This window comes from Onychomys torridus, chromosome 10 (genome assembly GCF_903995425.1).
Source record: "Onychomys torridus chromosome 10, mOncTor1.1, whole genome shotgun sequence".
Lineage (NCBI taxonomy): Eukaryota > Metazoa > Chordata > Mammalia > Rodentia > Cricetidae > Onychomys > Onychomys torridus.
The window spans coordinates 67,323,326-67,339,148 of record NC_050452.1 but is presented as its reverse complement, the minus strand read 5'-3'; the positions used below and the strand labels follow the sequence as shown (position 1 = coordinate 67,339,148).

The following is a 15,823-nucleotide window of genomic DNA, read 5'->3' as shown; positions in this document are numbered from 1 at the left end:
GGGGAAGAATACAAAATCAGGTGGATAGGGAGGTGTGAAAGATCTGGGAAGAGTTTGAAGGAAAAAAAATTGATCAAAATATATCTATGGAAAAAGATTAATTTTTTAAAGAAAGCAATGCTCAAAATTTAAAATCTCTTCAACCATATTATAAATGCCATAGAGACAAATGTCACAGTTTAAATCTCAAATGTGTCCTCACAGTCCATGTGCTACATGAAGTGGTCCCCAGTGCCCCAGTGTTCACAGGTAATTGGATAATGCCAGCATTAACTTATCCATGATAGATTCATAGCTAAGCGAACTGTTAGGAACTTCTGTGTACATCTTTGAATAGGTCCCTGAAATAGTGGACACTGTAGAAGTGTACCTTCATTGGAAGACATAGGTCACTGGAGGATTATACTTGATGGGGTTATCTTGTCCTTCCTCCCCCTTACTCCTCTCTCTCCTATCCTTCTCAATTCTCTCTCTCCTCCTGTCCTTCTCCCTTTCCTCTTCCTTTCTGCATTCCTGTTCCTTAATTCTTTCTTTCTCTTCCTCCCTGTCTTAGTTAGGGCTTTATTGCTGTAAAGAGACACCATGACCACAGCAACTCTTATAAAAGAAGACATTTATTTAGGGTTGGCTTACAATTTCAGAGGTTTAGTCCATTATCATCATGGCAAGAAGAATGGCAGCATGCAGGCAGACATGGTGCTGGAGAAGGAGCTGAGAGTTCTACATCTGGATCTGTAGAGAGTAGGAAGAGAAAGCCACTGGACCTGGCTTGAGCATAGATGAGACCTCAAAGCCTATCTCCACAGTGGCACACTTCCTCCAACAAGGTCACACCTGTGCCAAAAAGGCCATACCTCTTAGTAGTGCCACTCCCTATAGGCCAATTATTCAAAGACATGAGTTTATGGGGGCCATATATATTCAAACCACCACACTCCCTTTCATGTTTCTTCTTCTCCTCTCTCCCCTGCCTCCACTCCCTCCCTCCTTCCCTACCTCCTTTCCTATCCCCATTACCACAATGCTACACCATATACTTCTGCCACATGATGGATGTTCAGCCTCATCACACACCAGAAACAGCAAAGTGAGTGACCATGGACTGACTGGCACCTCTACAATCTTGAGACCACATAAATCTTTCTTGCTGTTATTTGACTTTTGCAAATATTTTGTCACAAGAATGGGAAGCTGGTTAACAAAGCAGGAACCATAGCTATCCATCTTATCTGTCTGACAAATGTCCAGGCAGCAGCAGGGATGGAGTCAGTCCCAACCTCTTGAAGTTACATTGTGATGGGAAGAAAATTTATTATTTGTAGGAGAGGGAGATACTTGATTCTGAGAACTCAAATAGAGGACTCCAAGGGATAGGGTGGTCTCTTTGAGTAGGATACCAAGAAATACTTCCAGTCGTCTACATAAGTCAGGAATATATGAGCCAGCATGTGCCATTGCAGGGAAGAGCCTTACCAGCAAATGTATGGTTGAGGCCAAGTCCCCAAAGCAGGAACAGCATTGGGGCATGAGAAGAGCAAAAGTATCTTCCATGTGACTAACAACATAAAGGAGCTACTTGAGACATGGGAGGGCAGATTATGGAAGGTCTTATCCATCACAGCAGGGAGTTTGTCTCCTTTCTGAGTGTAGTAAAGAGCCATCAGGGCTTTTGAAGAAGGATTATGCGCTAATACAGCTTTTCCGAAACTCCATGGTTAAAAGTGCTTGCTCTTTTAGAGGACTGGAGTTTGGTTCTGAGTAGCCATCAGGGAGTTCAAAAGCATCTGTAACTCTAACTTCATGGTATCCAACACTCACTTCTGGCTTCCACAGGTACACACACACACACACACACACACACGCACACACACACACACGTACACACGCGCACACACACACACACGTACACACACGCGCACACACACACACACACGTACACACACGCACACACACACACACACATACACACGCGCACACACACACACACACACATGCACACGCGCGCACACACACACACACACACACACACACGCGCACACACACACACGCGCGCGCACACACGCACACACGCACACACACACACACACACACACACACACACACACATACACACACTTTTAAAAAGTTAATTCTTTTTGGCTGCATTAGGGTAGGGGATTAGAAAACAGAAAAATACCACTACGAGGCCATGACTAAGATGGTGAGCATTCTAGATAGGATGGTCCTCTTGAGAGAAGAGAAGGACATGGCTGCCAGAACAGAGGTGGATCTGCCAAGATCAGCAATGGGCTAGGCATGAAGAGAGTGAGAACCAAGGCTGACTGGCATAGAGTTTATTCACAGGTGAGTTCTTAGGGCCCTGCTTGGTCCTGATCCTGGACCCTGGACAATCAGCACCTGGCAATTGTGAGTTAACTGATCCAGAAATGCCAGGAAAAATGAGTAGGGTGCTCCTGACAAGCATGGTTGGTAGAAAAAAAATTGACCCACTTCCTGAATTCTAGCTAGACATTCTCTAGGGGACATTAGTGGAGAGGACAAGATGTCAGGCAGGCAGAGTACAGCAACACTGTGAGCTGGAGAGGCTTGAATTTAAGACCTAGTTCTGGCATTAGCTCTCTGTGTTATTTTGCAAGCCTGTATGAGCCTTAGTTTCTCTACCTATAAAATGGAGTTTATTATACCAATTTACGCACCTGCCCTTGCTTGCTGTGCTCTAACTGTGTAATCGTGGGCAAGCCAGTTGAGAATAATTCTGAGACTCAATTTCTTCTCCCATATAATGGAACCACTTGAGACCAAACAAACCACTGTGCTTACCTAGAGCCATAAGTCCATTTTCAGAGTCCTAAGTGTCCATGCTCTGAGTGCCAAGCTCACACGTGGTGGGGCCATATTCCATTGATGTCTATAAAAATGTGAACAGAAATGATTTAAAGATGCCAGCAAGGAAAGGCTGAAGATGCCCAGATGGTCTTTCTGCACTAGCAGTATGAGGAGGAAGCACTGCATTATGGGTGCTGTGGCCCTAATTGAGGATGACAGCTAGATAAATGTACTTACAGATGCAAAACCCAGAGCTTTCTGGTTTGCGCCGGATCCTGTTCTAAATGCCCCACACCTGAGGCCCCCTGGGTAGGCCAGCAGGCAGGGAAGAAGGAACATGAGAGCATTCAGGGCCAAAGGACCAGATATAAATCCCAGAGAGACTGCCTTCCTTAAGTCCAGGGAATACCAGTCAGTTTATACCTCATCATCTCACCCTGCGGGTCTGGTTAAAGGTTTGACCTGTGCCTCCTCTCCCATTCCAAAATCTTGTCCTGTTCCCTCTTAACTTGATTTACTCTATTGCTCCAGCTGCTGACTTTGGCAGCTTTTCCAGCTCTCCACCGACCACTGAGCATGGGCACCATCCTGAATGACTTCCACTGGGCCACGAGGCAAGGGTTCCCGCTAAAAGCTCCAGAGTGCCCGCTCCCATAAATGGCCCTGGAAAAACACACTGCCCCCAGCCCCACCTCTTCTCACTTTCAACATCCAGGCACACTTTGGGGCACAGCATGAAAGGCTGGGCTAAAAGGGACTTGCATTTTTACACTGTATTTGAGTTAGCTGTTTTATCTGGATGTGGACCTGAACAGGGAAATGAGGGGGAGAGAGAGGGGCTTTATGAACTCAAAACCAGAATAGACCATTTAAGCTGGGCTGAGTGAAGTCACTGAATGTGCCCTGGAAAATACTTTCAAGGCATTTTATAAATTTTGCACCCAAAAAACTGCCCAGGCCAAATTGAATGAGCAGCCTTCAGATACTTAAATCCTCCATTTTTCCTGAGGTTTTCCTGACAGTGTAGGGACTTGAGAAAACAATGAGAATGTGTCCTCAAAAGCTACATGAACATGTGAAAGCTCACACTCTCTACAAATCACACACACACACACACACACACACACACACACACACACACACACACTTCTGTCTGCTGAAGTCTTCCCTCAATAATAAGGTGGGCTTGTCCCCACCTCCCATATGGCTGTCCCTGTCTCTGACTCCTCTGTGTATTGCATCCATGTCCCTCCTGCCACATAGTTCTTTCCCTCTTGACTAAGACTGCTGGACCATGCCACAGGAGTAGCCTGGCCTTTGCACTTGCTAGCTACATAGTCCTTATCGAACAGTAGAAACTCCCTACACCTCAGCCTTCTGTACTGTAAAGTACAAGTAACATTTCTCTCTTACAGATATATGAAAATTAAAAATATAAAATGAATTTAAAGCTCTTAGGACTGTGCTCAGTAAGTTCTAGGTGTTGGGAGTGAAAGTTAGTGGTGTGTGGTTTTGCCTAGTCATATAAACGTATGGGATTGCAGTTTATTTTCAATTGTATCACAAGCTTCTTAACACAAAACATACATGGAGATATAGATTCATATAGTCAACTCCCATATACCTTACTATCCTATATATGGGCCCACATATAAGTTCAGACAGTTAATACTCATTTATCTTACTATCCTTGCCAGAAATGATACACACACACACACACACACACACACACACACACACACACACACACATAAGCCAGGCACTGTGTTTGTTATTTTAAATGTTTGTGATGTTCAAGTCCATGTATCCAACATGGTTAGCCCGTAGTACACACCAATCATTCAAACACCAATCTAGACATTCTGTAAACATGATTTCCCACTACAGCCAGTTGCTTTTTATGAAAAGGAAGTTATGAAAACTAATACTGGCTTTGTTGATTGAAAGGTCTTCAAAAGTAGATCTGCGATTTCCCAGAAACAACTTCAGCAATTGACTGTGGTATCCTCTCCTGCCCACGATGTCCAGCATCTCTTGCCTGATGACCAGTCCTGCATTTTAGGCTTGGCTAGCTAAACTTACAACACTGCAGGTCAATTCTTCTCTTTGCAATGAGTGTCTATCTCTTTCTCTCAGCATTTGTATATGTGTATTCCACATAAAACATATATAGTATGGACATACACATGATACATACATTATATATGCAGGGATTTCTGCTGGATAGGTTTCTAAAATGAGTGGAACCTGACATAATATTACTACATTATTTTAGCATGTCTATAAAATAGTATACATGTGATGGTTAATATTATGTGACCATTAATTTTATATAGCTTGATCTCACTGTCATATATGTGGTCACACATTATTCAAGACATGGTAAGAGAGGGTGTTTTTGGAAGAAATTAACATTTAAATCAGTAGACACTAATTCAAGTATCTCTAATGTAGAAGGGCTTCATCTAACCAGTTGAAGGCCTGAATATCACAAAATACTGACCTCAAGAATCCTCAAATCAATGGGAATTTTGCTGCATTGGGGCTTCTTACTACAACATGAGCTATTTCCTGGGTCTCTGGTATGATAGTCTTTAGCCTTAAACCTCACAATTAGCTTTTTTTTCTCAGTCTTCAGCCATCTACCTAGCATCCACCATGAAGACCTTGGATTTTCCAATCTTCAAAGTTGCATGGGGAAATTACTTAAACATTTTTCCCTTCCCATCATCTTGGTTCTGTTTCCCCACAGAACCCTAACCTCCATGCAGTAGTCAAACAGATTTGCTGTTGAGATTGCTAACAGAACAGTAGCTCTTTGTATTTGTACTAGCACAGACATTGGTATCAATGATAGTGCAAGATTATTTCACATCAGTCTTTGTATAAAATCAGGATTAGGGTTAATGTCCTCACCTGAGCGCGCGTGTGCGCGCGCGCGCGCGCGCACACACACACACACACACACACACACACAAAACACTCACAAACACATAAAAACACTCACAAACACACACACAAAGACCCCAAGGTTCACACCTAGAAATCATTTAATGAATTTGAGAGGGTGGAAAATTTGAGTATAGTGGAGGACATACAAAGTCCAGTTTCCTTGCATCATGGAAAATTGAAGAAGACAGACACTTCAGGGACTTTCTTTCCAACAGAGCATGTTCACAAGTGCAAAGCAAGCCCATTAAAATGGTCTCCATTGGAGCAAACAGAAGTCCATGAAGCAGGTACACAAGAGATTCATCCCCCATGTGCTGAAGGTCAGGTTTTAAAAGGATAAATGCTCCAGCAGGGGACATCTGAAATGCAGAGGTTACAGAGGGGCTTTTTGGTAGGTAGACAGTGATGACCAGCCTGAAGTATGGCTGTGTTCATTCATTAGCAATAAACAGCCACAGGAGGCCCCTCCTGTGATAACACAGGGAAGGACACTGTTCACCTTCATTTTCTTAGTTTGCCTTCTTGAGTCAGAAACTTCCCCTTTATGTCAACAAAGTTTATGAGAATATTTAATTTATTATACACCATCTGAAGACCCAAGAGAAAACACCAAGATGAATTTTTCCATGAAATAACTACATCCCAGCTATCAAATTAAATTGAATATGCGCTGAAAAGACAAATAAATCATATTATGATTAATTATGACCTTGGTCACTGTCCCTCCTGCATGGAAGGACAGCCAGGAAAGAGCAAGCTGTTGGCTCTGGTTATGTATTAGGCCTATGATTTTTTTTTTCTTCTCTGATCACAAAATGTGCTGGGCTTCTTCAAACTCAGTTCCTAAGAGTGATTCTTCCAAGAGCATGAGTTGCTCTGCTCCTATTTCTTTATCTGGAGGACATACAATTTTTGAGGAGTCAGTTGTTTTAGATTAAGACTGTCAGTCAAACATTATCTAAGCTTGGTGATGCAAGACAAAACAAAATGCAGATCAGAAAACAATAATTAGCTGTATTCTATTCCCTAGGAAATAGGGAGCCAGGCATTTAGAACAGTGATCTGTTCTTTGCTGGAAGGCTAATTTAACTGGACATTCTATATTTACCTGGGAACGCTCTCCGGAGTGCTTCAACTTGGTCTCTGCTGGTCTTCCAGTTACTCCATTCTAATAGTTCCCCTACACACTTGCACACATTCCCACATATCCCAAGTCCTTTGTTCTCCTGACTTCTTTTGCATTTTCAGGTGGACTGTGTCTACCTTTAGCACCCATAATCACTCATTTCTGTGCGACAGGGAATATAAGAAATGCTTGGTGTTTTGTTGCAGGAAATACTCAGAAAGCAACATAGTATAGTGCCTTTGTATGCTTCCTACTTCCTCCAAGTTCATCTATGCCTTCATGCCCCATCACCTCAAAGGTTAGACCAAATTCAAAGATGCTTTCAGATGCTGAGGTCCTGTCTGGCTTGGGTGAAAGTCCCTATTTCACTGTGATGGTTGTTGGTGACTGTCAATTCGACAGGCTCTGAAATCAACTAGAAAACAAAGCTCTAGGCATGCCTGTGAGGGAATATCTAGGTTAGGTTAACTGAGGTTGGACTCAGCACCTTCACTGTGGGTAGCATCACCCCATGGGCTGGCATCCTGGAGTGGACAAACAGGGAGCTGAGCACCAACATCCATTACTCTCCACTTTCTGAATGGAGATGCAATGCCTCAAACTTCTATCACCATAACTTCCCCACCAAGAAGGCCTGTGCCTGCAAACTGAGAGCAAAACTAAGCCCTTTCTCCTTGTTCTGCTTTTGCCTGGTACTTGTCACAATGCGCAAGTACCTAATACAGGGACCAGAATTTGTCATTTCCCTGCATCTGAGGATGTGCTTTTGAAAGGGATGAGATTGATGTTTAAACTGTGAGACAGAGTGACCATGTATCTCCCAAAACTGGAAAGGAACTATTCAAAACGCCTCCTGAGCCATCTCCCTGCTTTAGCTATTGACCTCTATAATTTACTCATCTGTAAAATAGCAACTTCAGTCCAGAATCTTCTTGTGGTTTCTACACATAGCAAATCAAAGTAGAGTTTAACCATCCCCCATCCCCCTGTAGCCTTGACTCTCCCCAGCACACAGCCAGCATTCTGTTTCTGCTTCTCTGTTCAGTCATTTCCTACTGACTAGAAGTCTCTTCTTCCAGAAACTTCCCTGGATAGTTATTCTACTTTTCAGCAGAATTTGAAGGTCTTGTTGGCCTCCTGTGGCCCCCTCCTCCCCCTTTCCTTTTGTTGTAGCACCAAATCCTTCTAAACTTTTATGAAATCCACTTCTTTATTATATGTCATCTGGAGTCCCTGTCATTACCCATCCTGAGAGAAACAGTTTTGGGATATTTTCTCCTAAACACAAAGGGAAGCAGGGCTTACAGTTGGCACTCCATAAACATGGAAGAAGGGAGAAGCCCAGAGATCTGAAGAGTAATGAGAATTTCTCAACCTCCATGAGGCTACAGGCCTATAGGGGGTGTGAGTGTCTAGGTCTTAAGCAGAGCTGGGCTGACTCCTATGCTTAGGTGGGACATTGAATCAGTAGAGCCAAGGAACATGTGGCTCACTAGAGGCAATCACAGCATACACCAGGTTCTCAATACTGCGCCCTCCAGAGATGACACCTAAAGTGTTCTGAAACTCTAGAGAAGAGTAAACAGAGACCCAGCAATGGCTGAGTAGACCTGAATTCCCGATCAGAATATAAGATGGAGTCTTAGAGCAAATTATGATTAAGTTATAGAAATTAGAGGTCAGTATTTCTTTTCTAAAACAGTTTCCCCTCCTCCTACTCTTTCTAGTTCCTCCTCACTTCCCCTCTCACCCACACCCTTTCTGAAATTTCTTAGAAAACAAACAGGCATTTAAGGAATAATAACAATATAATAAGATAAATAAAAAACAAACAAATCAGTATATGACAAAATGATCAAACACACATTCACATTCAGAGGAAGCCCATAAAAACCCAAAACCAGAAGCCATAATATTTGTGCAAAGGACCTGTAAAGTTAAAAAAAAAAAAAAAGGCCCAGACTTAACACTGGACAATGAAGCAAAGAACTTCCAAAGATGCTGAGTTCCCTTGTGCTGGTCATGGGGCCTACACTTAAGAGTAGTTGTTTCCCCCAGTGAGACTCCCTTGGAGAGAACTAATCATTTGCAAGTGGCTACCAATTAGAGATAGCTTCTGGGTTAGTAATGGGAGAATGTGTCCATTTCTCCTTTTAGCTCTGGTAGAGACCCATGCAGGCCCTGAGCATGCTGCCACAGTCTCTATGAGTTCAGATGTGCACCAGCCCTGTTGTATCTAGAAGACCTTGACTCCTTGGTGTCCTCCATCCTCTTTGGTTCTTATTGTCTTTCTGCCTCCTCTTACCTCTAATTCCCTGAGCCCTAAGGATAGTGATTTTTATGGAGTCCTATTTAGGGCTGAGTCTTCCAAGGTCTCTCTCACTTCTCATATATTATCTGGCTGTGGGTCTCTGCATTTGTTCCTATTTGCTACAAGAGGAAGTTTCTGTGATGATGGCTAAGCAAACGCTTTCCTATGAGTATAACAGAATGTTGTTAGGAATTATTTTCATGCTATGTTCCTCTAGCTGCTAGTGGTTTTCAACCTTCCTAATGCTATGACCCTTTAATATAGTTCCTCATGTTGTGGTAACCCCAACCATAAAATTATTTTTGTTGCTACTTCATAACTGTATTTTTACTACCGCTGTGAATCATTATGTAAACACATGATATGCAGGATATCTAGCATGCAACCCCTGTGAAAGGGTCGTTAGACTCTCAAAGGGGTTATGACTCACAGGTTGAAGACTACTAGATACTAGCAGAATAGCAGTATTTTGTTTTCTCCTAAGTCCCTGGCCTATCTAGTCTCAAGTGGGCTTTAACTTAAATCAAGTAGTGGTCAGTTATTCTCCCAAGCTTTGTACCACTTTTGCACCAGCATACATTGTAAGCAGTCACTCTTGTAAATCCAGTAGTGGACTAAGCCTCTGAAACTGTAAGCAAGGCCCCAATTAAATGCTTTCTTCTTTAAGAGTAAAAGTTGCCTTGGTCATGGTATTTCTTCACAGCAAGAAAAGAGTGAATAAGACAGTACCTTCCAGTACAGTGAATACTAGTCCATAGGGGAGAAGGCTCTAAAGAGGTACCATTTTGATTTCTACAAGTTCAAGGAATTATGTAGGTGTTGTCTTCAGCAATAGGGCCTAACTGTCAATTTGTGGAGAGTCACCAATAACTTTGGCAAAATGTTTGTTTGTTTGGGGGTTCCCATGAGATAGATCTCTTTGGCTAAGAACCTGATTAGATGTAACCCATTCCCAGTACTGGAAGCTTCATTTGGTGGTGAGAAATGTTCATTTGGGTCTCTGTCTTCCTGATTATTTGGTGATTTCATTTAGATTGCTTCCATATATGTATATACTATAAGAAGCTTCTTGTTGCAAGATATTTGATTACATTGTACAGATATGCCACTGTAATTGGTTTAATAAAAAGTTAAATGGCCAATAGCTAGGCAGGAGGTATGTATATCAAGGACTTCTGGAAAGAGAGAGCTCTGGGAAGAAGAAAGGTAGAGTCATCAGACAAATGGAAAGGAAGCAGGACAGGAATTGCAGAGTAAAGGTAATGAAGCCACATAAAAGAATGAAGATTAAAAGATGTGGGTTAATTTAAGTTATAAGAGCTGGTGGGACGAGCCTAAACTATAGGCCAAGCTTTTATAATTAGTAATAAGTCTCTGTGCCATTTTTTTGTGAGCTAGCAGCCCAAAAATAATCTGTCTACAGCTTCTACTGTATTAGGCTTCCAGATTACCTCTCAAATGGCTCTTAATTTTAACTGTCTCTCCCCATATACCCTCTTTTGCCTTCCTTCCCCTCCTCATTTGATCCTCACATTCCAGTCCTTTCTCATCCATCCATAAATATCTATTCTACTTCCCAGTCCTAGGAAGATACAACTTTAGAGAGAGACACTAGTCCCTTACTCTCCACCTAACCTCTATGGTAATACAGACTGTGGCTTGCTTTTATCAATGACTTAACAGCTACCATCTACATATAAGCAAATACATACCATATTTGTCTTTCTGGGTCTGATTTTTACCACTCAGGATATTATTTTTCTAGTTCCATCCATTTACCTGTGATTTTATTTTTTTAACAGTTGAGAAATACCCCACTGTGTAAATGTACCATGTCTTCTTTATCCATTCATCCATTGACAGACATCTATAGTTTTAATTTCTGGCTATTGTGAGTAGAACAGTAATGAACATGGTTGAGCAAGTGTCTCTATGGTATCTGTATGCATTCTATGGGTATATGTCTAAGAGTAGTATAGCTGGATCTTGAGGTAGATTGGTTCCCATCTTTCTGATGAACTGCCACACTGATTTCCATAGTGGTTGTGTAAGTTTGAAGTCCCACCAGCAATGGACTTGTTTTCCCCTTATTCCACCCCTTCAACAGCATAAGCATTCACTTGTTTTCTTCATCTTAGTCATTCTGATTGATGTAAGATGAAATCTCAAAGAAGTTTTGATTTGCATTTCTCTGGTGGCAAAGAATGGTGAACATGTCCTTAAGTGAGTCTCAGTCATTTGAGTTTCTTCTTTGAGAATTCCCTGTTGAGATCTGTATACCATTTTTAATTGGGTTATTGTTTTCTTGATTTACATCTTTTTTATTTATCTATATATTTTGGGTTTTAGCCCACTATTGGATGTGTAGCTGGTAAAAGTTTTCTCCCATTCTGTAGGCTGCCAGCTGTCTAAGTGACAGTATCCTTTGTCGTGCAGAAGCTTCTCAGTTTCATGAAGACCCATTTATTATTTGTTGATCTTAGTGCCTATATTAATGATGTTCTGTTCAGAAAGTCTTTTGCTGTGCCAATGAGTTCAAGGCTATTCCCCACTTTTTCTTCTATCAGTACCAGGTACATTTGTACCTGGTTTTACATTGATGTCTTTGATCCATTTGAAGCTGAGGTTTGTGCAGTGTGATAAGTACAGATCTGTCTGGACTCTTCTACATGCAGCCATCCAGTTTGGCAAGTACTATTTGACGAACATGCTGTCTTTTCCCAGTGTGTATTTCTGGCTTCTTTATAAAAAAAAATTAGGTGTCCATAGATGTGTGGACTTACTTCTGGATCTTCAATTTTTATTCTCTTGACTAGCTTGTCTGTTTTTGTGCCAATACCATGCATGCTGATTTTATTAAATATAGCTCTGGGTAGAACCTAAAGTCAGAGATGGTGATACTTCCAGCAGTTCCTTTATCACTCAGGAGTATTTTAGCTATCTTGGGTTTTTTGTTTTGTCTTGTTTGGTTTTGTTTTGTTTGTATTTCTATATGAAGCTGAAAATTGTCCTTTAAAGATCTGTGAGGAATTTTGCTGAAATTTTACTGGTGATTGCATTGAACCAGTAGGCTGCTTGTGGTAGATTAGCCATTTTACTAAATTAATCCTACTGATCATGAGCATGTAAGATCTTTCCACCTTCTGATATCTTCTTCAATGTCTTAAAGTTTCTTTTTTCAATTAAATGTTTTTAAATGATTATTTGTGGATTTCACATCATGCATCCTGATCTCACTCATCTCCCCATCCCTTTCCATCTGCCCTCAATTCTTCCAACCACACCCCCACACTTTAAAAGAAAAGAGAAAAAGAAAAATCTCATTGTGGAAGCTGTAGTGTGACACAGTAAATCACACAGTATACCCTTTAGTCCAAATATCATTACTTGCAAGTGTTCATTGCAGTTAGTCACTGGTCTAGTTTGAGATCTCTGGGTTTTGCTACACTGTAGATGCTGGGCTCTCAATGGGGCTCTTCTTGGATACCCTGTTGTTGTCCTATGTTATGGAGATCCTGAAACTTTGGGTCTTCAAGGCTAGCCTCTGCATGTGCTCCAGCAGATTATAGATGGGGTGGATGATGGGATGGGTCAACTCATAGCCCTGGTTGTGGGTCAGGATGGTAACTGGGTTGGTCAGCTCGCCAATTCTCCCTCATCTGTAGCATGAATCTTAAAAGGTCTTATTAATAAAATCAAACCTGGGCCAGGTATTGGGGTGAATGCTGGAAGATCAAAGAAGCAGAACAAGCCACAGCTACCTCATCTCGCCAGTTCCTTAGCTAATCCTGTTTCCTCAGACTGGAAGCATCTGTGTCCTCAACCAAATGGGTCTCAGCTGAACTGTGCTGCTCAAAGCCTAAAAGCTTAATCAGCCAAATGCTTCTAGTTTCTGGTCTTCATGCCTTATATATCGTTCTGCTTTCTGCCATCACTCCCTGGGATTAAAGGCATTTGTCACCACGCCTGGCTGTTTCCAATGTGGCCTTGAACTCACAGAGATCCAGAGGGCATGAGTGCCACCATTTTCTAGCCTCTGTATCTAGTGGCTGTCTGGTCTCTGACCCCAGATAAGTTTATTAGGGTGCACAATATTTGGGGGAACAATACCACCACACTCATCTTCAGTACCACCCCAGCTAGCTCACCCTAGGTACTAAGCAGAAAGGGACAGGCCCGATTCTGCTACTTTCATGTCCTCAGAGCTGGCTCACCCACACCTACACACCACCAAAGCTCTACTGTGTTGGGCAGTCAAGGTTTATGGGCCACTCTGCAGAGTGCCACAGCTGGTGAGAGGTAGGGCCAGCTCTCTCACTCTTATGACCTCAGGGACAACTTTCCCATCTGCCACAAGCCATGAGGTATGTGTGGGGGTGCCTTTTCTCCCTTGCCCATGCTACCATATGGTAGATGGGGGGGCAGATCTCTCATGCTTATGTTCTCATGGCCAGTTCACCAATGCCCCCATCAACAGGGTCAGCTCTACTGTGTTGCCCAGGCAAAGTGCAGGGCCTACTCTCCCAAATGCTGTATCTGGTAAGGGACAGGGTTAGCTCTCTCACCTGCCACAGATGGCAAGTGGCAAAGGGGGAGGGCATCTTTTACTTGTCCTTGTCATCACATAGCAGATGAGAGAGGTGCAGGACCCACTCTTCCACTCTCAGGACCTCAAGGGTAGGCTCACCTGAAACCCACCAGCAGGGTCAGTGCTACTATGCTGCCCAGGCAAGGTGTAGGGCCTGCTTTCCTAAGTGCTGCAGTCGGTGAGATGTCAGGCCAGTTCACAGGTTCTTATGACCTCAGGGCTAGTTCTCTCACCTATTACAAGTGGTAAGGGATGAGGTATTAGAGTGAGGAGGGCATCTCCCCCTTGCTCTCAACCACCATATGGCAGATGAGGGATGGAGCCAGATCTCTCCAGCTCACTTGTGTTCTCTAGGCTGGCTAACCCATGACCTGTCAGCAGGGTAGGCTCTACTGTATTGCCCAGGTGAGACGCAGGGCCTGCTTTCTCAAGTGCTACATCTGGTGAGGAGGAGGGTCAGCTATCTTATCCACCACAGGTGGTAAGGTATGAGGTGGAGGATATCTTTCCCTTGCCCTTGTCACCACATGGCAGATGAGGGGTACAGGGCCCACTCTCCCACTCTCAGGACCTCAGGGCAGGCTCACCTAATGCACTGTCAACAGGGTCAGCTCTACTGTGCTACCTAAGTGAGGTGCAGAGCCTGCTCTCAGGGTCAGCTCTACTGTGCTACCTAGGTGAGGTGCAAAGCCTGCTCTCTTCAATGCTGCAATTAGTGAGGGGCTGGATCAGCTCTCATGCCTGCCAAAGATGGTGAGGGGCAAGAAGGGGAGGGCATCTTTCCACGCCCATGGTACCACATGATAGATGAGGCGGGGCAGGACCAGCTCTCCCATTCTCACACCCTCAGAGCCAGCTTGCCCTCACACCTGCCGACAGTCAGGTCTGTCACGCTGCCCAGATGAGGTGCAGAGACCTGCTTTCTCTAGTGCTGTACTGGGTGAAGGGCAGGATCAGTAATCCCTAGTGTTGCAGCCAGTGAGGGGCAGGTCCAATTCTGTGCAGCCCCATTCTCTCAGCCCTTGATGGTAACAGGAGCCACAGAAACCATCACAAACCATGGCTACAGCAGACCCACAGATACAGACATAGCCCTTGACAGCAGCTCAGGCTCATATATCACTGTAGCAAGCAAGCCACCAACCTCAGCCCACTCCTCACTGCCAATACTGTCGATGTTGGCCATGGGCTTGCTGTAAATTGCCGCCTTTATTTTCTTGAAGTATGTCCTTTGTATCCCTAATCTCTACAGAAATTTTATCACAATGGGGTGTTGGATTTTTTTTTCAAAAGGCTTTTCTGCATTAATGAGGTGATCAGCTCTAGAACAAAAAGAAGAAACAACACTCAAAAGGAGTAAATGGCAAGAAACAATCCAACTCAGGGCAGAAATCAATAAACTAGAAACAAACAAAAAACAATACAAGAATCAGTGATACAGAGTTAGTTTAGAAAAACTTTTAGAAAGTCAGTAAGATTGGCAAACCCTTAGCCAAATTAGCTACAAGGCAGAGAGAGAAGATTCAATACACAAAACTAGAGATGAAAGAGAGAGCATAGCAACAAACACAGAGAAATCCAGAGAATCATAAGGACATAAATAAAAACCTGTACCCTACCAAATTGGAAAATCTGAAAGAAATACATCATCTTCTCAATACATAGTTACCGAAGTTAAATCAAGATCAGATAAGCAATTTAAACAGACCTACAATCCCTAGTGAAATAGATGCAGCCATTAAGTCTTCAAACCAAACAAAGCCCAGTACCAGATGATTTTGTACAGAATTCTACCAGACTTGCAAAGATAAGTTAGGGCCAATACTCCTTATATTATTTCACAAAATAGAAAGAGAAGGAACATTGCCCAGTTTGTTTTATAAGGCCACAGTTACCCTGATGCCAAATCCACAAAAAGACCCAACAAACAGAATTATTGATCAATTTCCCTTATGAACAGAGATGCTAAAATTCTCAATAAAATACTTGCAACTGAATCCAAAAACACATCAAAAAGACC

General features: G+C 42.9%; 1 protein-coding gene across 2 annotated transcripts in view; it reads right to left on the bottom strand.

Annotated features, from left to right (window-relative positions):
* Window positions 1-716: 716 nt before the first annotated feature.
* The window catches only part of Rab28 (RAB28, member RAS oncogene family), a 209,072-nt gene continuing 193,965 nt past the window's right edge, over window positions 717-15,823 (bottom strand). For both annotated transcript variants that reach the window (XM_036200442.1, XM_036200444.1), the window contains exons 9-10: window positions 2,821-2,908; window positions 717-732 (exon numbers count right to left, since the gene is read on the bottom strand). In XM_036200442.1, the coding sequence (XP_036056335.1) occupies window positions 2,849-2,908 (60 nt within the window). In that variant the 3' untranslated portion in view covers window positions 717-732; window positions 2,821-2,848. The remainder of the gene's footprint in view (window positions 733-2,820; window positions 2,909-15,823) is intronic.